The following is a 22,277-nucleotide window of genomic DNA, read 5'->3' as shown; positions in this document are numbered from 1 at the left end:
ACTACCTTTTTGAACCGGAGTACACAGGCAAAAAACTAACCACACGTAGCGCTGGGTGATATGGCAAAAAAATTATCACGATAATTTCTTTTCATATCTGTCAATATCGATAATTATTGCAATAAATGTCACATTTAATTTGTTAATTAAGGTTTTAAACTTTTCTTTATGGTCAGAACATGACAAACACTTCATGTTTTTGCATTCTTTACGCTTTTCCAGTCATTTATCCTTAACAAAATAAATAAAAAGTAAGTTTTTTTTTTTTTTTTTTTTTAACGTTGGTCTTCCATAGTAACATACATTTAGATCATGATAATCACAGTTAAAACCACATATAGCACCTTTTACCGTGTTAAAAATGTAATATGGTTTCTATGAATTTGTATGAAAAACAGTGGTCTAAATACATTTAGTATAAATGCATAAATGCTACGGCTTAATCACAAAAAATGCTGTAATTATATTCCATTACTCCTCTTTCAATACATTTAATACATGTCTACATTAATAATATATATAAAAAAAAAAATCAACACGAATACCCACATTTCTGACAATCCAATGGTGCAGTTAGTGCTACTACAGTCAAACTTCAAAATCACTCTACATCGCTGCAGAAGTACCGACCATGTGTTTACAAAGTGAACATGCAGAGAAGATTATATGCCCTTTACAAAAAAAGGTAAAACAGTGATGTAGGATGATTTTGACGTTGAAGAAGAAAACGAGATGGGAGTTTTTCGACATACCCTAACTGTATCGACCCGGATTACACAGATTATGCATGTGAATCACAGACGAGAGAAGATTAGCGTTTGAGGTTAAAAGGTATAGAAATTGTCAATTTGTTTTAAAAATGATGATCGTTTTGCTAGATAAGACCCTTTTTCCTTGGCAGGGATCGTTTAGAGCCATTTGAAGCATTGAAACTGTAATTTAAAAGTTCAAACTTTAAGTCCACTCTATGCAGAAAAATTTGTGAATGTTTTAATTAAGAAACATAATTTCTTATCGACTGAAGAAAGAAAAACATGAACATCTTGGATGTTCATTTTGGTGAGTACGTTATCTGTACATTTTTGTTCTGGAAGTGGAAATCTCCTTTAATATCTGTCAACATAAACAAATTAGCTACAGTATTTCATAAATGTGTATTTTATTTATTTATTTATTTATTTATTTTTAACAGATAGGCTGTTGATGATGCTATTGTTTTTTATTGAACTCCTAGATTATCAACCACTTTTCGGTGCCGTTCCGCATTTTTGAGGGATCTGAGTGTCTGGGCATCTGTCTGCCTCAAGATGAGTTCTCTGTGCCGCTGGGCTCCTACAGGTCAGTTACATCACAGGACCATCATCTCTATCTATCCACTGACTTTCACAATCATACATAATGTGGAAAAACTCTTTCTAAATCAGTATTTTTGTCTAGCTGTTCAGTAAAAATAAATTTAGTTAGGAAGCAAACATTTTAAGGGTTTCTAGAGAATATAGAAAAGGCTAAAATACTAATATAATCTGTATGTTATCATTTGTATTGAGCTCGAATCATTCTTTCATCCTGCATACGTCTTTTAAATCTATATTTAATTTTTTTTCTCCAGAGCTGAACTGAGCCTGCAGCCTGTAACTGAAGGCGAGGAGCAGTACGACCGCTCCGAGGGTTTCACTTATAATGAGGTGATTCAGAAGCCCGGAGAGTGTCTGGACAAAACCTGTCATCGTCATGGAGACAGCTCCCAGATGCTGAAGGTCAACATGGTTCCTGTTCTAGATGCTGTGATGTCTCACAGCATCGAGGAGGAGTTTGACAAGCCCATTATTCTGCACCTGTGGCCCACTGTTCTCCTCCGCAACCTGCTGCCGTACCCCATCACCTTCAAGATAAAGGTACAAGACACCTTACATTTCCTCTCCACTGAGTCATATAAGTGTGGTTTGACCTGGCACAATTGACCCTTCGCAGATAGCTTGATTGACAGGCGATCTGACCAATCAGAATGCCGAATCTGCCATTCTGTCAAACAAACAAATCAGACAGGAGAGTAGATTAACTTCGGTAGACTTAAACTTGAAAAACTGTGTATTGACGCCTTTCCACGTTTGAAATAAAATACCTTCTGATGTTCATTCATGTTTTTTTGTACTGTAAGTAAATAAGAAAAGACGATCGGTTCACGTGATCTGAAACGTTCATTGATCTAATAAGGCAATACAGTGATCTGTCAGAACCAATTAAAGATCCACAAAGTGTATTTATTGTTTGACTTTCTTCAGAAATTACAACATTTTGTCTTGTCATACCAGAAGTAACCTGCTCTGTCTTGTCTGTTGGCGTGTTGTCCGTTTCCTCTTTGCTTTACAATGTATTTTTCACATTGTTTGTCAAAACAGTAAGATATAAGAGATATTAGTTATTTGATGATATTAGAGATATTTCGTTTATTTGTCTCAGTTTATATTGGGTACAAATCAGCTGATATTGGATATTTAACTGTGCATGCTCATTTCCTCTATTTTAACAGTTATATTCATTTTGCCGTCCCTCACTTTAAGTGTATCTTTAAAAGCAACAAATCTCAAAATAAATCAATTTTTCATGTTTGGCATTAGAATGTTGTAATGCCTAAATGTAGTTTTTATTAAATTATTTGTTTACCTTTAGCATCCAAAATTATTTGATTTTAGTTGTTAGCATAATAATAATAACTTTTATTATTATTATTATTATTATTATTTTCATCATCATCATTATTATTACTGTTATTATCATCATTATTAGTAGTAGTAATAATAATAATTAATATTATAGTTTTAAGTTTGACATGAATAAAAACTAGCATGTTTAAATCTAAGGGTCTAGGACAGGATGAAAAATGTCCATGAAAGGCTAAAATATTGATATAATCTATATATTATAATTTGTATTGAGCCTAAACCATTCTTTCATCCATAAATATCTGCTTATCAATATTGGACGTCAATTTTAAAATGAGTGCACCCTGAATAATTAAAAGCATATATATTATTTTATTTATTTTTTCAAAAATACTGTGCTGTGTATTTACATTTTTTGGTAAATAAAGTATGGTAAATTTTATGGTAAATATTACAAAATATTTTTTTAAAAATTATTTTAATAAAAATAATAAAAAATAAATAAATATTAGCAGTAGTAGTAGTACTATCATAACCTTAAGTAATATATTTCTGTTGCAGTTTCTTTAATTTAAACCAAACTTTTATTTTGACAGGTTACTGTGAAGACCTTTACGTTTCTGTTTGTATGATTTGACAATATTTTTTCTCAAAAGAAATGGTAAAATGATCATGAAGTGACTCTCAGAGCAGTTCTGGAGATTGTTTATGTGTTCATGCGAGCGTCACGCACGTGTGTAGTAAATAAAAACCACGCATCTGCACCATTAATTTACACAGAGACGCGCAAAACATGCAGGATTCACATTTAATTAGTATTTTTGCGGCTTAATATTCACAGACACTACCTCATATTGTGTTTTGATTTACGTGTACTGACCAACTTTTGATTTATTCATCCAAACTTTGACAAATTCCATGACATTCTGCATTATACAGTAAATTCCATTTTTATGACAGGATTTATGCTTGGAATTTCTATAAAAAAAAAGATTACTTCCAGGCAGGTAGCTGGTATTAAATTAAACTCTTTTGTTTACAGGGCAATGGAGATTTCCCCTCTTCCGAACTGAAAGCGGGTCACTCCTCCCAGATCCACACGGCCATCATGGATTTCTCCACTCTGGAGCTGAAGCTGCTGGGATACCTGCAGCAGGACTGGCAGGCCAAGTACAGTCTCTGCAGCGACTATGACGAGATCAGCTTCATCAAGTTCCGCTCGCTGGGAGCGGACGAGGAGACGGAGGCAAGGCCGGAGCTGGACATCGCTGTCCATGTTAAGAAGGAGGAGGCTCAGGTGGTGGTGGCCATCCACTCCCCGTACTGGATGGTGAATAAGACAGGCAGACTGTTGCAGTACAAGGCAGATGATATTCATCGCAAACACCCGAAGGATTACGACATGCCCCTCCTCTTCTCTTTCAAGCCACGCAACTTTCTGCAGAACAACAAGGTTTGGAAAAACATTGTCAAGTGTGTATTAAACGTTCAGCTGTTTTTTGATCAAGTTTCTAACTTCTCATTTCATCACGCTGTTGTTTACAGATTCGCTTGATGATTTCAGAAAGTGAATTATCAGATGATTTCTCCATCGACACTGTCGGGAGTTACGGTGATGTCAAATGCAAAGGGAGACAGAAGGATTACATGGTGACGCTTCTTTCATTACAACCATCAGATTTTAATACATTAAAGTCAAAGTGAAATCAAAATGGACTTTATTTAATTATGGTTCCTAGTCTTATTTCTGTTGTATGTTTTTTTCCAAAACAAAAACTAATTTTGGAATATTTAAGTTTAATTAAAAAAATTACTTGAAATCTACAATAATAAATTCAAACTAAATTGGACTTAAATATTTGTAAATTATAAGTATTAAATTATTATATATTTGTAATAATTATATTAATTTAATAATTATTCTAATGAATATTTAACATTGCAAAAACTAAAAAAAAAGACTAAAGCACATAAGAAAATTATTAAAACTTAAACTACAATACTATAATAGCATACATTGCTAAATACTGATAATAAATAATACTAAAATATCTTTAGATTAATATCTTTCACAATCCAATCCAATCCAGTCAAAGTCCCATCCTCCATTAAAATAAAATCTAAATATTGAAAATAATATAAAATAAAATAAAATGTAAATATTAGATGGAAACAGCTTAAAAATGTTATTTTGAAATGTTTAAGATTAATTAATAAAATTACTGTAAATCTGAAATAATCATAAATTTGACCTAAATTGGATTTAAATATTCATAAATTATATTATTATATATGTAGTAAGTATTAATTATTTAATTAATTATTAAAATATTAAATATTGATAATAATTATATTATTTAATCATCATTATAATGAATATTTAACAATGCAAAAACAAATAAAAATGACTAAAACAAAAATTATTAAAACAAACTAAAATTAAAAAAGAAAACTGAAAATGTAAAAATAAAATTCAAATTCAAAATAATAATGTATACTATAATAGTATACAATGTTAAATACTCATAATAAATAATATATCATTGGATTGATGACCACCTTCTCAATCCAATCAAATGAAGTTACAGATCAAGTAAGTCCCATTTTTCATTGAAATAAAATGTAAATATTAAAATGAAATAAAGTAAAATGTAAATATTAGATGGGAAAAGCGTAAATGTTTTTTAATTGTTTGTTTAATTAATAAAATTACTATAGATCTAAAATAATCATAAATTCAACCTAAATTAGATTTAAATATTCAAAAATATATATTATTATTATTTAATATTCATCATAATTATATTAATTCAATAATTATTATAATAAATATTTAACATAAATAAAAATAAAATAATAAAAATGACTTGAGCACATAAAAAATCTTAAAAAGAAAACTGAAAATGTAAAAATAAAAATCAGAATATTAATAAATACTACAATAGTATATAATGTTAAATACTCATAATAAATCATTCTAAAATATCATTGGATTGATGACCACTTTCACAATCCACTGTAAAAAAAATAAAAATTTACTTAAAAAAAGTAACTGTTCATGCTGCTTTAAAATATTAAGTTTACTCAACTCAAATATCCACGTTTTCACGTAGTACATTTAATGTTGAATAAACTTAAAATTTTAAGGCAGCACGAACACTTATATTTTTTAAGTTGAAACACCTTTTTTTAGTGTCAAATCAAATCAAATCAAATCAAATTACAGATTGATAAAATCAAGTCCCATCCTCCATGTTTTTCACAATGAATATACTCAGTAATATATCAGGTTATAAAATTAAAATGGGTTTCAAACGCCATGTTGACTTAAACTGAATATTTGTTGAGTAATGTTTGGCTTGTTGTTAGGTTGGAGTGAAGATCGATGCAACCAGCTTCAGTTTGACACGGTTGGTGACGTTCCTGCCCTTCTACATGCTGGTGAACAGAACCAAGCACATCATTAAAGTCTGTGAGGAGGGTCTGGATCACTGGACAGAGGCCCGGCCCGGACAGGTCAGGAAATAAAACCGATCGTACCAGGAGAAATGTTAATACTTTGATTCTCTGAATGTTAAGATTCTTCCATCATCTTTTTAGGCTGCCGTTCCGTTCTGGCCAGAAAGAGAATCAAAGAAACTCCAAGTCAAAGTGGAGGGCAGTCAATCATCGCCGCGGGCGTTTGACTTCCACCAGCCAGAGAACTGCCTCCTGCTGCATCTGGACAAAACCGTGAGTTACTGAGTCCTACACAGACAGAGAGATACACAAACACACTCTTATTTGATTAATCTTTTTCTGGTTTCCTCTTGTTTGTAGTTGGGAGGCATTATTGTGGACGTGAACCTGACAGAACATTCTGCCGTGATCCGCTTCTCTGATTACCACGACGGAGCCGCTCCATTCCTCCTCATCAACCACAGTAAAGACGAGACGCTGCAGTTCCACCAGAGGTGAGAATGACAAACGCATGAGAATTGTGCAAGATCAAAATTCAGAGTATACCAGAGTCTAAAGACCTGTCTGGTGGTCCAGGGCTGGTTGACTATACTGTTAATCATGAACTATACAAGTGCCTGACAAACATTAGATTCTCATTGATGAATTGAACTTTGTAATTGTCAATTCTTCTGAATTATGGGGATGGATTTGTTTGAAATTTGCAATATGATTTGTGATTTTTCTGGCTGTAATTGCAAATAAACCTTATGAAATATTTGTATTAATTGTTTGGTGCTAAAAATAACAAACAATTTTTATTTATTTATTTGTTTGTTTTTTGCAGTAGGACCAGTGGAAATTTTAGTATAAAACAAAAGTCCTTATTGTTGACCCAAAACAGGAAATAACATTTTATAATATAATATAATATAATAATAAATTCAGGAATAAGCAAGGAAAAATAATATATCAATAATTAATAAATTACTCCTATATTATTTCTAGCTGAATGTTCACTTGTGGACATTTTAGTCAAAAATAAAAGTACAAATCTGATCAAATAAAAAGTACTTATCAAAACTCCTTATTATTGACCCAAAACAGGAAATCTAAAAATAATAATATAATATAATATGTGACCCTGCACCATAAAACCAGTCTTAAGTAGCACGGGTATATTTGTAGCAATAGCCAACAATACATTGTATGGGTCAAAATGATCGATTTTTCTTTTATGCCAAAAATCATTACGACATTAATTAAAGATCATGTTCCATGAAGATATTTTGTACGTTTCCTATCGTAAATATATCTAAAGTAATATGCATTGCTAAAAACGTCATTTGGACAACTTTAAAGGTTCATCTTCCGAAAACAAATTCATATATTTCTGATAAGCTTTTTGACCCTACATAGACAGCAACGCAACTGACACGTTCAAGAAAAGTTAGTAAGGACATTGATAAAGTAGTCCTCGTGACATCAGTGGTTCAACCGTAATGTTATGAAAAAAAGGACTTTATTCAACAATTCTTCTCACGCCATTATCGTTTTGTAGCGTGCCTGTTTTTTTCACTGTTTGGTTTTGGTATGTTTCTAGAGTGTTTTGTGTTTGATTTTGTTGCTTCTTTGTTGTTTCCTCCTTTTCCTTTGTAGCACCAGTAAGCGGAAAGCTTCCACTTGGCTTCGTGATGAGAGAGTGGATGTCTCTTTATCATTTTGTGAAGAGACTGAATCCCTCTGGTACACACTTTCACAGCACTCTGACAGACAATGTGATGACGGTTGAATCGTACAGTATTTCTATCTTCTCCTTGCAAGCAAACGTGGGATTTAACTGTGGTGAAGGGAACCACTTGACCCCTTCCAAAATACTTTGGGGAAAAACATGAGTACAGTTATCACGTCTTTTTCCTTCCACAGCATATAAGGTTGCCGTCTGAAGTGAATCATTCTCTTCCTAATGATGATGATTTTACAACCCATCAGGTGTTTTGTGCCTTGTGGACAAAACAAAAGAAATTAACCTACCGTACTTGCTTCCTGATTCTGTGCTTACAGCTGCTTTCGTTTCCACTTCCTAACCAATGAATTGTATTCTCTTGTGTCTCAGTGGAACTCCAGCTTCTGATGAGATACAGAGCATGATTTTTTTCTTTTTTCTCCCATCTGACACTTTGTTATTGTGACTTTGGCTGCTGTTAAAGGGAAGTTAACTGCCTGTGCTGTATATCAAGTGCAAATTGTTCTCAGATATTGTTTTGTTAATACTACGGGCCTGTAATTTCTGCGGTTTCTATATGCTGTGTTATACACCTGAGAGCGCCTGCCTGCTGCGGCTGCATTGACGTCATGATTTCAACTTTCTCTCGAATTAGAAAGTGTGATTTGTGGAAGTGTCTCACATTTTTTTATTTAGTTTAAACAAACTTCAACAAACTCTGTTGCAGTACATTTCTACTGTTCAATAGTTTGGGGTCTTTAACAGTTTCCTTAATGTTTTTTAAAAAAAGACTCACCAAGGCTGCATTTATTTGATCAAAAATACTGTAAAACAGTAATAATTGTGAAATATTATTACAATTCAAAATAACAGTTTTCTATTTTAATATCATTTAAAATATAGTTTATTTCTGTGATGCAAAGCTGAATTTTCAGCATCATTACTTCAGTCTTCAGTGCCACACGATCCTTCAGAAATCATTCTAATATGCTGATTTGATGCTCAAGAAACATTTTTGATTTTCTGCTGCTTAATATTTTTGTGAAAACCGTGATACATTTTATTCAGGATTCTTTGATAAATATAATGTTCAAAAGAACTGCATTATTTGAAATAGGAGTAGTTAGTTGTAACATTGTAACTTACTGACCCCGTTTGTTTGTACAGTCGTGTATTTTCATGATTTTCTTTTTTTTTATTATCATTATTGCGTTGTACAGCATTTGTTGAAGTTTGTTGCAGTTGTTGGTTGTTTTTGTGATGTTATGCAATAAGTTTGAACTAATGGTTTTATTCTGGCAGCTCTCAGACAGAAATGGATGAGCTGGCTCCAGGTCAGGCAATGTACTACACCTGGGCCGAGCCGACCGGCTCAAGAATACTAAGCTGGAAATGGGGCAAATACAAAGGAGAGCTCAAAAGTGAAGAGGTGAGAAATAAAAAAGTAGATCTGATAATTAATTGCAATTTTTAATTATGATAAATTGCATTCATTCAAATACTAAACATGGTTTTAACCACACTTTATAGACTTATAGGGATAGTTCACCCGAAAATGAATGATTTACTCACCGTTAAGCCATTTTAGGTGTTTATGACTTTCTTCTTTCAAATGAATACGGAGTTATTTTAAAAAATGTCCTGGCTCTTCCAAACGTTATAATGGCAGTGAATGGCTGTTAAGATTTTGAAGTCCAATAAAGTGCGTCTATCCATCATAAAAAGTACTCCACACGGCTCCAGGGGTTAATAAAGTAAAAAGTAAATTGATGTGTTTGTTTAAGAAAAATATCCCTATTTAAAACTTTATAAACTGTGATCTCTAGATTTTGAAATTTGTTATACACACGTTCACGAGAGAGTGGCGTTCCAGCGGATGACTTAAGCTTGTGTAAAGTTCACTCTTCATTGACGTGAAGCTGAATTCTCGTTGTTTTTGTTTTCATTTGTTCTGTAGGACCAGTTATTGGATGTGAACAAGGAGGGAAAATTGTTTGTCATCTCATTTTATGAAGGACTTCAACGTGTTGCACTCTTCACCACCGAGCCACGTATCTTTAAGAAGATTCGCGATAACGAGAGAATGGAGCTGGCTCAACAGGAAACCTGCATCTCATTACAGAACATGGGCATTTCACTGGTCAACAACACCAGCAGCCAGGAAGTGGCCTTCATTGGCATCACCAGGTAGTGCTGGGTGTTATGCTGGCATACATATGACAAAAAATTGTTGATGTTTTGCTGTACCTATTGTTTTGGACATTTAAGGCCATTTCACACCAAGAATGATGTCTGTAAAGATATTTTGCTCATTGAAATAGGTCAAAACAATTGTATTTTTTTGTGTTGGTTAGTTCTGATGTGGTGTGGGAAACCAAGCCTAAGAAACGCAGCCGATGGAAGGTTTTGAGTATTAAAGAGGCTATGATGTTGGAGCAGCGCTACAAAGATTATATGGAGAGTGGGCCAGTGGACAGCATCCTCATTGACTTGGAGAACGACTATCAGGTTAGTGCACACAGGAACCAATTCACAGCCCTTAGAATGTTTTTGCTACTGTACCTTTAAGATATCTACATGCATATGACCCATTATGAATGGATCCTTTTTAGTGGTTGACCAGTATATTACCAATATATCGGCCACTGTTTGGCATGTTTTAATTCTTGACTGTAGCCGAAGTTGCTGAATAACATGATAGGACAGAAGGTTGTGCTTGTTTTAATCCATCTCTGGCTGTACTGTTTGCTCATCAGGTGTTGTTTGCTGCTAATGGTGTGGACATGAGGATAATGCAGCCCTTTGATGCTCCACTCAGGAGGAACTTCCTGCCAGCACTAAAGGTGGAGTACAGCGTCTCTGCCCGTCAGAAAACCTACCGAGTCCAGATCAACAGGATTCAGGTCTGTTCCACTCCTAATAAAGCAATCCAGCTTCAGACACGTTGTGAAAATATGAGTTATAAACATGTGATCGGAATAACCACAGCACATTTTAACATCTGTGATGCACTAATTTATACATTTATTACAGTCAGTGAACATGAAATGCCCCTGTTTACTCCTCAGATCCAAAATCAGTTGCCTGGAGCCATCTTCCCATTCGTATTCTACCCCATAAAACCACCTAAATCGGTCAGCATGGACTCAGGTCAGTCAATCCACAGTCTTGAGGCCTCTTTACTCAAAGGCCAATGCAAAATTAGAGCCCTATGGTTTCGCTATGTGGAAAACGCGGATGGAATCCAGTCATTAAAATGGAATTTACTGTATAATACGGAATGTCACGGAATTTGCGTTAGTGTGCATAACGCATTCAGTGTTTTAAGCCTGTGCCGCCTCAATATATGTGTAGATTAGCATAATATCTAGAACTGCTCTGAGAGTCACTTCATGGGCATTTTACCATTTCTTTTGAAGAACACTATGAACATCATGTACAAACAGAAGGTCTTCACAGCAACCCATTAAAATAAAAGTTTGGCTTAACTTGAATAAACTATGACAGAAATATATTACTTGATGTAATGATAGTGGTACTACAACATAGAATTATTACTGAAACATAATTTTTGAAAGCAATATTTACCAGAAAAATTACCAGAATTTATTTACCAGAAAAATGTAAATACACAACACAGTATTAAAAAAATACTAATAAATAGTAATAATAATAAATATATATTTTTAATAAAATCAATTAATTCGATGTGCTTTTGATTATTAACATTTAATGAAATCATTAAAATGGAATCCAGAAAATTAACTGAAATTAATGAAAAACAGAATTTGGTAAAAATAAAACTGAATTTGAGGGGGAAAAAACAAAACATATTTTATAGGGCCTTAAAAATGTAATTTTTTGTTAAACTTTGAATAAATTGCTGTTAAATTATGTACGTTTCATGATTTTATTAACTAGACATGCTTTTGATTAATATTTTTTAAATTAACCTTTAAAACAGAAAAATAAAAATGGATTTCAGAAAAATTAAAACAAAATGAAATGAAATAATATAATTTAATTTAATTTAATTCAGAATTTAAAAAAAAAAATTAGTTATAAAAATAAAATATTTTGTTTTAATTTAATTTTCAGTTCTTTGTGTCTAATATGGCATTATTACAGTACAGTTTGTTACATTATGTTTGTTTTTATTAAAGAGCCGAAACCACTCGCTGATGTCAGCGTCATCACCAGAGCAGCCGGACACTCAGACATTCTGCGCATCAAGTACGTTTCCTCCTCATACTGTTTCTTTCCATCTCTTACTCTCAAAGAAACTGCAAAACATGCTTCATTTCTGCTTTACAGGTATTTTAAAATGTTGATTCAGGAGATGGACCTGCGGATAGATCTTGGGTTCCTGTATGCCATTCTTGAGCTCTTCACTGCCGAGCACGCCAGTGCTGTCACGTCTGAACAGGAGGTACAGTAATATCATGTGACACTGAATACTGGAGTAATGCTGGAAATTCAGCTTTGCATTACAGGAATAAATTACGTTTTAAAATATATTCAAATAGAGAACAGTTATTTTGAATGAAAATTCACAGTATTACTGTTTTTACTGTGTTTTTGATCAAATAAATGCAGCCTGGGTGAGCAGAAGAGACTTAAAAAATCCAAACTGTTGAATGCTGTATATGTGTGGTGTTGTACTGTAGGTGGAATTGTTTGACAAGGACATTGAATATCTGAAGACTGAGTTGAATCATAGTTCAGCTACAGACACGTCACCCATCAGCTTGTACGAGTACTTCCACATCTCTCCCATCAAGGTCAGTAACAGAAACCTCTGTCCAATTGACTATGACCACACAAACTTTGGTTACTGAAGAACATTTTAAATCAGCACATTCTGACTGTACACTGTTGTGTTTAACTGTGTGTGTTTGTGGGGCAGCTTCACTTGAGTTTCTCTCTGAGCACCGGCGGTGAAGACGGGAATAAGAAAGAGCGAGAGACAGAGGTCATTCCCGTTCAGTCTCTCAACCTCCTGCTGAAGAGCATTGGAGCTACACTCACTGACGCTCAGGACGTCCTCTTCAAGTACTTTCTCTCACTTCACAGCACTCATTCTCACTGCGCCCGTAAATCCCTGTAGTTCCTCATTTCAGTGTGCCCAGCCAAACCCTCAGTTCACACTTTGGGTATTTCTGGATTTCACATGTGGTTAGATGCTGTCAACTCCACAAAACACACTCTTCACTTTTTTCACACACTCTCACAGTTTTTCTGCTGTCACACTGCCCTCTAATGGAAAAAACAAAACAAGCTAGAATTTAGGTTGATAGGAGAGTTTGTATTTCAAGGGAAGAAAACTATGAACATGCTATAAATGTTCATTACTAGACAAGCATTATGTTATGTGCTAGAATTGTTTATTTACTATTTACAGTTAAGGTCAAATGTTTACGTAAACCTTGCTGAATCTTCAAAATGTGAATTATTTTAACAAAATAAGAGGGATCATACAAAATGCATGTTATTTTTTATTTAGAATAAGATATTTGACACAAGATGAATACATGTAGAAAATAATAGTTGAATTTATAAAATTACCCTGTTCAGAAGTTTACATACACCTAATTCTTAATTTTAGTGATAGTTGTTCATGAGTGCCTTGTTAACAATGACTGTATGATTTTAAGATCCATCTTTTCACACTGAGAGACTCGTATTCAACTATTACAGAGGTTCAAATGGTCACTGATGCTTCAGAAGAAAACAATGCATTAAGAGCAGGGGGTGAAAACTTTTGGAATTTGAAGATCAGGGTACATTTAACTTATTTTGTCTTCTGGGAAACATGTCAATATCTTCTGTAGCTTCTAAAGGGCAGTACTAAATTAAAAAAATATAGGGTTTTAGGCAAAATTAGAAAAATGTACACATCTTTATTCTGTTAAAACGTTTTCACCCCCTGACTCTTAATGCATTGTGTTTCCTTCTGGAGCATCAGTGAGCATTTGAACCTTCTGTAATAGTTGCATATGAGTCCCTCAGTTGTCCTCAGTGTGAAAAAAATGGATCTCAAAATTATACAGGCATTGTTGGAAAGGGTTCAAATACACCAAAATGCTGGAAAACCAAAGAATTTGTGGGACCTGAAGCATTTTTCTGAAGAACAGCAGGTAGTTTAACTGTTCAGGACAAACAAAGGACTCATGAACAACTATTACTAAACAAAAAAACACAGCTGTGGATCATTCAGGTAACAGCACGATATTAAGAATCAACCATATATAAACTTTTGAACAGGGTCATTTTTATAAATCCAGCTATTATTTTCTCTTGTGGACTATATGTAAATCTCTTTTATGTGAAATATCTTATTCAGGTTAGTACATGCATTTTGTATGAACCCTCTTATTTTGGTAAAACATTTAGCAGATTCTGCAAGATTATTTAAACTTTTGACTTCAACTGTAGTTTTTTAATATTTTGAATTAATTCTCATTTTGGTATCTGTTTTTGTCATTTGTAACAGTATTAAATAATATACAGTACATACAAATTGTCATATGTTATAATGAATTGTTTATTTATGACCTAAAAATCTAATTTATGTGAAATGTTAACATTCGTGTTGTTTATGTCTCCAGACTTGCGTTTTTTGAGCTGACGTACCAGTTCCGCACCACTCAGCAGCTGCAGTCGGAGGTCATCCGCCATTACTCCAAACAGGTGACCTTTCACCTTTAACATTCACCAACTACTGCTGATTTCAGTGTGTTTTATCCATATACATTATGACTACTTGTTTTTAATGTGTCTGTGCTTGTGTGCTGTTTGTTTCAGGCTATCAAGCAGATGTATGTTCTAGTTTTGGGTTTAGATGTCCTTGGGAATCCTTTCGGACTGATCCGCGGCCTGTCTGAAGGCGTCGAGGCCTTCTTTTATGAGCCTTATCAGGTTAAACTCTTTTGATATGATTGATAAGATACAACTTTGTGACCCTGCCATTTTTCAAAATTACAGTTACAAAACCACATGACTTTATTTTTTCTATTTTTTCTATTTTTACTAATTATAAATCTTTACTGCCCTACTGTCATGTTATTATATTTAAATAAAATTAATAACAGAAAAACACTTTAGGTATTAAAAAATATTAAAAACATTTAATATTTTAATACTTTATATTTAAAAACTTTTTATTTCAGCTTGTTACCAAAACAGAAGTTCTCATTTTCATTTAATTACTAAAACCAAAATTAAAAATAAAAAATATATTTAAAAAAATAAGATTAAAAAAGAATAAAAATGACAAAAACACAGTAAAATTTCTAAAACCTTAACTGAAATTATAATGAAATCAATAAAAAAAAAAAACTATAATGGATGTCGGTGATTTTAAAATAACTCTGAATGTTTGTTTGTCAGGGTGCCATTCAGGGACCAGAGGAGTTTGTGGAGGGGATGGCACTCGGTGTGAAGGCTCTGGTTGGAGGAGCTGTGGGTATGTACTCTCTTTTTGCTATATTTAATAATACCCTAATAATTTGAGTCATCTATGCAGTTATGAACTCTTGGTATTAAGACTTGTATGGGTTAATTTAACATAAATGATGTCTCTTACTGAAATGTGTAGTAGAAAACCCATGAAATAGTTACATTATTTAAAAAATACACAACGTTTTATACGTATTTTGGACTATGAGGGGCGACATTATTTTGATTACGTAAACTGGTTGCAATAGGTGAGCTGCTGGCGCTACCTGTTGCTGTATTTATTGCAACACAACTCAGAAAATAAAATACTGATAAAGCTACTGTAAGAGCTTTTAGGTGGCGATGGACATAAGATCGATTTTCCCCACAAAGTGTCTGAATGCCCCTGGATATCAAATGAAATCTGTGCTGAACAACTCCTTTTTCTGTGGTCTACTAAAAACCTCAAAGGACATCAGGGCTAAAGTGGAGAGAACAAAGACATAGGTCTTTAGGAAGTTTTGTGCGTCCACAGGCGTCCTCCTATTCTTTTCTGTTCTTCTTCTCACTAGGTAGGCAGTGAAGACTTACATCGCTTCTCTTGTTGCCCTTCAACTGAAAACTGCACAATGTGGCATCAAATCAGTATTTTATTTTCCAAGTTGCTAGTGCTAGTAGCTCACTAAATGCAACTATTTTCATGATCAAAATAATGGCGTCCCCCATAGTCCAAAATAAAATGTGGATTTTTAAAGGAGAAGTCCACTTCCAGAACAGATTCACATATAATGTACTCACCCCCTTGTCATCCAAGATGTTCATGTCTTTCTTTCTTCAGTTGTAAAGAAATTGTTTTTTTTTGAGGAAAACGTTTCCGGGATTTTCTCCATATAATGGACTGATATGGTGCCCCGATTTTGAACTTTCAAAATTTCAAGTTTAAATTAGCTTCAAACGATCCCAGATGCAGTTGTAAATGATCTCAGCCGAGGAAGAAGGTTCTTATCTAGTGAAATGATTGGTTATTTTCATTAAAAAATATATAATTTTAATACCTTTTAATCTCAAACGCTCGTCTTGCCTTTCTCTCCCTGAACTCTGTGTATTCTGGCTCAAGACAGTTAAGGTATGTTGAAAAACTAACAATTGTATTTTCTCCCTCAACTTCAAAAATCATTTCAAAATTATCCTACATCACTAAAGAAGTACCGACCCAGTCTTTGCAAAGTGAACATGCAACGAAGATCAAACACCCTTAACAACACCCTTAACGTCCTATATTGTAAAACAACAATATAGGACGATTTTGAAGTTGAGGGAGAACATGAGATGGGAGTTTTTCAACATACCCTAACTGTCATGAACCGGAAAAAAACAGAGTTCAGGCAGAGTAAGACAAAATGGGCTTTTGACATTGAAAAGTATATAAATTGTATTATTTTTATGAAAATAACCGATCGTTATGCTAGAGAAGACCCTTCTTTCTCGGCTGGGATCATTTACATCAGCATTTGGGATCATTCGATTGGGGCACCATAGCAGTCCATTATCTGGAGAAAAATGCTGAAATGTTTTCCTCAAAAAACATAGTTTCTTTATGACTGAAGAAAGAAAGACATGAACATCTTGAATGACAAGGGGGTAAGTACATTATATGTGAATCTTTGTTTTGGAAGTGGACTTCTCCTTTAAAAATTTTTCATAGGTTTTCTACTACTTATTTTAGTAATATTTTAGACATCATTGACGTTATATTAAGCCATACAAGCCTTAATACTCAGGGTTCCCTTTAAAATCCAATCAAAAGTTGTCACGTAAGGTTCATATCGAGTATGTCTTGTTCCACTCAAATTCTGACCCATTCATCTCTTGTCCCCTCAGGTGGTCTGGCCGGAGCGGCGTCTCGGATCACGGGAGCGATGGCTAAAGGTGTGGCTGCCATGACTATGGATGAGGAGTATCAGCAGAAAAGACGCGAGGCCATGAACAAGCAGCCCAGCGGACTGAGAGAAGGCCTGACACGAGGAGGAAAAGGACTCGTTTCTGTGAGTAATGATATTTTAAAGGGACAGTTCACCCAAAAATATAAACTTTGTCATTATTTACCTACCTTCATGGTGTTTTAGACCTGCATGACTTTCTGTTTTCTGTACATTATAAACGAAGATATTTTGGTAACAAAATAATAGTTCGTTACATTATGTTAATGCCGCTAATTTGAAAGTAAAAGTAAAATGCGCACAATGCTTTTATATACTTAAAACCGAAGGAAAGTGAAGAAAAGAGGAAAAACTCAAACAAACTAAAAACAAACAACTGCTTGACGGCAAATTGGCGCTAATTTGAAAATGAAAGTAAAATGTGCGCAGCGCTTTTACCGAAGGGATGTGAGGAAAAGAGGGAACACTCAAATTAACTAAAAATAAACAATTGGTAGACACTGAATTGCTGCTAATTTGAAAGTGAAAGTAAAACTCGAACTATACTTAACTGTAACATATTGTTGTAATGTTTTCCCTTCGATTTTTTTATAAATTTTTTTTTTTTCCTTAAATTTTCTTCAGTTGGTCTTAAAAAGGTCTTAAAGTCTTAAATTTACCCTCATAAAACCCGCAGAAACCCTGTTTGATAAAAAATGTTTAATTGCCATGCGACAAGTCTACAGTGCGTATTTTGCAATCAGAAGTTTTTTTTGTTTTTTTTTTGTGGGAAGTCAGTCTTTGAATATGAACTCTTCTTTTTATCTCACAGGGATTTGTGAGCGGCATCACAGGCATTGTGACCAAACCCATTAAAGGTACAACCACTCATCAGCTGCACTTTTATCTGACATTTAATTGTTGAAAATCCATCTTACCTGTGTGTTCAGTTTAATAGACATCTTGTGTGTATGTATTGCCATAGGAGCTCAGAAGGAAGGAGCGGCGGGTTTCTTTAAGGGTGTGGGCAAAGGTTTGGTCGGAGCTCTGACCAGACCAACAGGGGGCATCATTGACATGGCCAGCAGCACCTTCCAGGGCATCAAAAGGTCTCTGAATATGTCTATGTAGCTGTGTGTAAATGTTTGGGACAGAATCTTTGTTATTCTGTGATTGTGATGTGTTTTTTTTGGCATGGTTTGAATGTAGAGCTGCGGAGACGTCTCAGGATGTGGAGAGTTTACGTCCTCCTCGTTTCATCCATGAGGATGGAGTCATCCGGCCGTATAAGGGAAGAGAGGGAATAGGCAGCCAGATGCTGCAGGTGATGCATGACACTTCACTTCCTGCCATCACACTCCTGGTGTTCAAGATAATGGCGTTCAAAAATAATAGCAATTTGTTCTTTTTTGATCATGTAAACAATTTAATAAGCAACGGAAATGGGTAGTTGACATGACATGTTTAGCAGTGACAACAGTCTCCTACGGTACAAATTAAAACTATAAAAAAAATTTGGTCACTTTATTTTAAGGTTAAATTCTCGCTATTAATAAACCAATAACTATGACTTTTGCATCCTAATTTGCTGCTTATTAATAGTTAGTAAGGTAGTTAAGTTTAGGTATTGTTTAGCATTAGGGATGTAGAATATGGTCATGTAGAATAAATGCTTTACATGTACTAATAAACAGCAAATATGTTACTAATAGGCATGCTAATAAGCAACTAGGTCCCTATTCTAAAGTGTTACCAACAAATGTAAAGATAAATAAATAAGTACACATTTTATAAAGGTAAATGCAGACTGAATTTGATAAATCTGATATACAGCCACTAGGGTCGTAAGTCTCTTATGCTCACCAAAGCTGCATTTATGTAATCAGAAATACAGCAAAAACAGTTATGTTGTGAAATATTATTACAATTTAAAATAAGATTCCTGTTTTAATACAGTTTAAAATGCAATTTATTAATGTGATGTGAAGTTGAATTTTCGGCATCATTACTCCAGTCTTCACATGATTTTTCAGAAATCATTCTAATATGAAGATTTGATGCTCAAGAAACATTTTTTTTATTATTATCAATATTGAAACACTTATATGCATTTAAGTGCTGCTTCATATTTCTGTGGAAACTATGCTACATTTTCAGTATTGTCCAATTAATGTAAGATTTAAATAGCAGCATTTATTTAAAAAAGAAACTTTATAAATGTCTATATGGTCACTTTTGTCAGATTTGATTAATTGATTAATAAACAAAAATAATGTAATAAAAAATAATAATAATACATTTAATAATAATAAATAAAATACTTAAAAAAAAAAACAAAAAAAAACCACTTGAGCGGAAACATAATTAAACAATTTTAATTAATCTTGGTAATGTAACCATATCAGCTACCCAGATACATATATATGTAACATACACCACATATTATAAATATATTTCTGATTTACTTGCAGTTGTTTATTGCTTCAAAAATGTATGCCATTATCTTAAACACCCACCATCATCAGTAAACAACTAGTTTAGACCAACATGAATTTTCATGCTTGTCCAGGCTGGTTTATGCTGGTTTCATGTTAGTCTTTAGATTGTGGCTTAGAATGTGTCTAGATGGTGAAGCTGTTCAACCTGACCAGTGTTTCTGGTGAACTGGTTGACTGAGGAAGTCTTGCTGGTTGAACTAGATAAAAAAAGCATCACTGCCCAGCATCCACAACACAACAGGAACCAAATAGACCAACAAAGGCCAAGAGTTAGAAATTGTATCATCAGATATAAAGTAGTTGTTAATAATTACATTCTGAACAGTTTTAAACAGGATACATATGTACAACTTCAAATTTCAAATTAATGAAGTTTAACAGTTCAAAATTTAAAAGTGAAAATTACCCCTCGAATTTACTCACCCTCAAGCCATCCTAGGTGGATATGACTTTCTTCCTTCAGTCAAATACAATCAGTCATATATATATATATATATATATATATATATATATATATATATATATATATATATATATATATATATAAAAATCCTGGCTCTTCCAAGCTTTATAATGACAGTGAATGGGTGTTGAGATTTTGAAGCCCAAAAAAGTGCATCCATCCATCATAAAAAGTGCTCCACACAGCTCCGAGGGGTTAATAAAGGCCACCCGAAAAATATGCATATCTAAAACTTTTTAAACTGTAATCTCTAGCTTCCACTAACTTCATGCATTCATACACGCATTCACGAGAGAGTGGCATTGCAGTGGATGATGTAGGATATGTCTAATATTTAAATATGGATATTATATTTATATATTTAAGTATTAAAAATGTATATTCTTAAATGTTATTAAAACAGTAAGCTAAAAGGTAAAAACAAAGTCATATAAAACAATAAATAATAAAAATATTAACATTAACTTAATTAAAGTCAGTATGTTGTCCACATATGTAAAACAAGCAATTATGTAATTCCCACTAGTCGTTGACCTAACAAATGTATGTTTTTTTGAAGTGTTGTGTAGCTTGTGACTACAAGAGTTGCAGACATTAGCTCAGTAGTGTTAGATCTACTTGTATTGGTAGTATTAATATTTCTGGGGTAGTCACAGCAGCTGACTGTAGCTCTCCTCTCTTGTCATGTTCACAGTTCAGGATGGCCTTCTCTCAGATGAATAGCACTGACTCTGATGAGGATGAGGAAAATGTGTCTTTTTAAGTGCTTTTCTCAGGGATTTCCATAAACACTCAATATGATTGTGTAGTTTGCATCTAAAATCTACATTTTTAATGTTTAATTATTTCAGTAGTAATATATTTTAAATGTAAATGATTATGAATCTTATTTTGGTTTTATTCCTTCTGATTTGTTGTTTCACCCTATCATCTGTCATTTTCCCTGAATAAAGTCTGTTTCCAAGTGCATGTTTTCATCATTAACCCATTCCACATCCATGAATCCCACAGTGCACTGCATATGACATTGCATTTCATTGATTTATAGACACACGGTACACTTTGCAAAGGAGCAGGGGTGTGTACTGTGACTTCAGCCTTTTTAGAAAACGTTGTGACTAAACCTTTGCTTAAGTTTTGCATTAAATTATTTTCTTCCCTAGTCTTTTTACTAGGGAAATTTTGGAAATTTGCATTTTTGCATCCAGAGCACGTTCAGACGCACCAGTCAGAACTATAGGCAATGTAAAACATTTTAGTTCTAAAGCACTTTATACAATTAAAAATGGGTTAAATTAGTTTTAGGAATCACAAAACTAGTGCAATATGATTTTGTTGCCATTGTGTGTCTTTTCATAAGTTCGTGTTTCATTATACTCACTCCATCACCATATTTCAGGTCCACATTTCAGGCCGGAAAAGATTTAATCGTAAAAGTTCACAGGATTGTGTTTTTTTTTTTTTATATATATTAATTGGTTTTTCCATTTGGTTTGTAGAGTATTGAAAACGGACGGTTTGCCAAGTACAGATACTTTGCTCATGCTAAGGTGAACGAATCAGATTTCCTGATGATCACTAAAAGGTAGGTGAATTATATAAACCCCTCATTGTGCATGGGCAATGTTACATAAGTGCATTTAGATGATGGGAAATTTTGGTTTTAACCTTACACAAGTACAGTAGCATTAAGCATGTCACTGCTATTTTGCTTCGACCTTTTGGGCAATGAATTTGTGTTTACATACGTCCTTATAACCTGCCTACAAGCCTTCAAGTCAACATCACGATTGAAGGGGTGATGCATAGCTTAATATTTTAGCCATGTAAACCTTTAAATACAACTACGGTTGGACTCAAAAATAGCTTGTGCATATACGTTGCCAAATTTATTTGCATCTTATGAGCTGAAATCAGATTATATTCATTCAGACTGATGAAAATGTGATTTTACTCAACAAAAACTTGATTGTACAATATATTAAAACTATAACAGACTTTTAAGTCATTCATTGTTTGGAGACATGACAAATGAAAAAATGCATTTTAAAATCAAATCAAAGTATCAAATTTGTTTGGAGCTGAAGCTGAAAATCTGTGCTGATCATACACTACTTCTGGCAACTAGTGTCA

The 22,277-nt window shown here is 33.6% G+C and overlaps 1 protein-coding gene across 3 annotated transcripts in view; it reads left to right on the top strand.

Annotated features, from left to right (window-relative positions):
• The window catches only part of vps13a (vacuolar protein sorting 13 homolog A), a 60,993-nt gene extending 39,193 nt beyond the window's left edge, over window positions 1-21,800 (top strand). Inside the window, exons 44-68 of one of the 3 annotated variants that reach the window (XM_051116580.1) lie at window positions 1,235-1,338; window positions 1,610-1,895; window positions 3,706-4,116; window positions 4,209-4,313; window positions 6,033-6,179; window positions 6,264-6,395; window positions 6,483-6,616; window positions 7,761-7,847; window positions 9,130-9,256; window positions 9,785-10,014; window positions 10,182-10,335; window positions 10,584-10,730; window positions 10,896-10,977; window positions 11,991-12,060; window positions 12,142-12,256; window positions 12,495-12,608; window positions 12,734-12,879; window positions 14,436-14,517; window positions 14,632-14,745; window positions 15,217-15,292; window positions 17,146-17,309; window positions 18,016-18,061; window positions 18,169-18,292; window positions 18,393-18,507; window positions 21,644-21,800. In XM_051116580.1, coding sequence (XP_050972537.1) covers window positions 1,235-1,338; window positions 1,610-1,895; window positions 3,706-4,116; window positions 4,209-4,313; window positions 6,033-6,179; window positions 6,264-6,395; window positions 6,483-6,616; window positions 7,761-7,847; window positions 9,130-9,256; window positions 9,785-10,014; window positions 10,182-10,335; window positions 10,584-10,730; window positions 10,896-10,977; window positions 11,991-12,060; window positions 12,142-12,256; window positions 12,495-12,608; window positions 12,734-12,879; window positions 14,436-14,517; window positions 14,632-14,745; window positions 15,217-15,292; window positions 17,146-17,309; window positions 18,016-18,061; window positions 18,169-18,292; window positions 18,393-18,507; window positions 21,644-21,733 — 3,402 coding nt within the window. In that variant the 3' untranslated portion in view covers window positions 21,734-21,800. The remainder of the gene's footprint in view (window positions 1-1,234; window positions 1,339-1,609; window positions 1,896-3,705; window positions 4,117-4,208; window positions 4,314-6,032; window positions 6,180-6,263; window positions 6,396-6,482; window positions 6,617-7,760; window positions 7,848-9,129; window positions 9,257-9,784; window positions 10,015-10,181; window positions 10,336-10,583; window positions 10,731-10,895; window positions 10,978-11,990; window positions 12,061-12,141; window positions 12,257-12,494; window positions 12,609-12,733; window positions 12,880-14,435; window positions 14,518-14,631; window positions 14,746-15,216; window positions 15,293-17,145; window positions 17,310-18,015; window positions 18,062-18,168; window positions 18,293-18,392; window positions 18,508-21,643) is intronic. The other 2 variants (XM_051116581.1, XM_051116582.1) reach the window with 2 other exon arrangements.
• The last annotated feature ends 477 nt before the right edge of the window (window positions 21,801-22,277 follow it).

Source organism: Labeo rohita, chromosome 8 (genome assembly GCF_022985175.1).
Source record: "Labeo rohita strain BAU-BD-2019 chromosome 8, IGBB_LRoh.1.0, whole genome shotgun sequence".
In the NCBI taxonomy this organism is placed as follows: Eukaryota; Metazoa; Chordata; class Actinopteri; order Cypriniformes; family Cyprinidae; genus Labeo; species Labeo rohita.
This window is presented reverse-complemented; position numbering and strand designations above follow the sequence as displayed.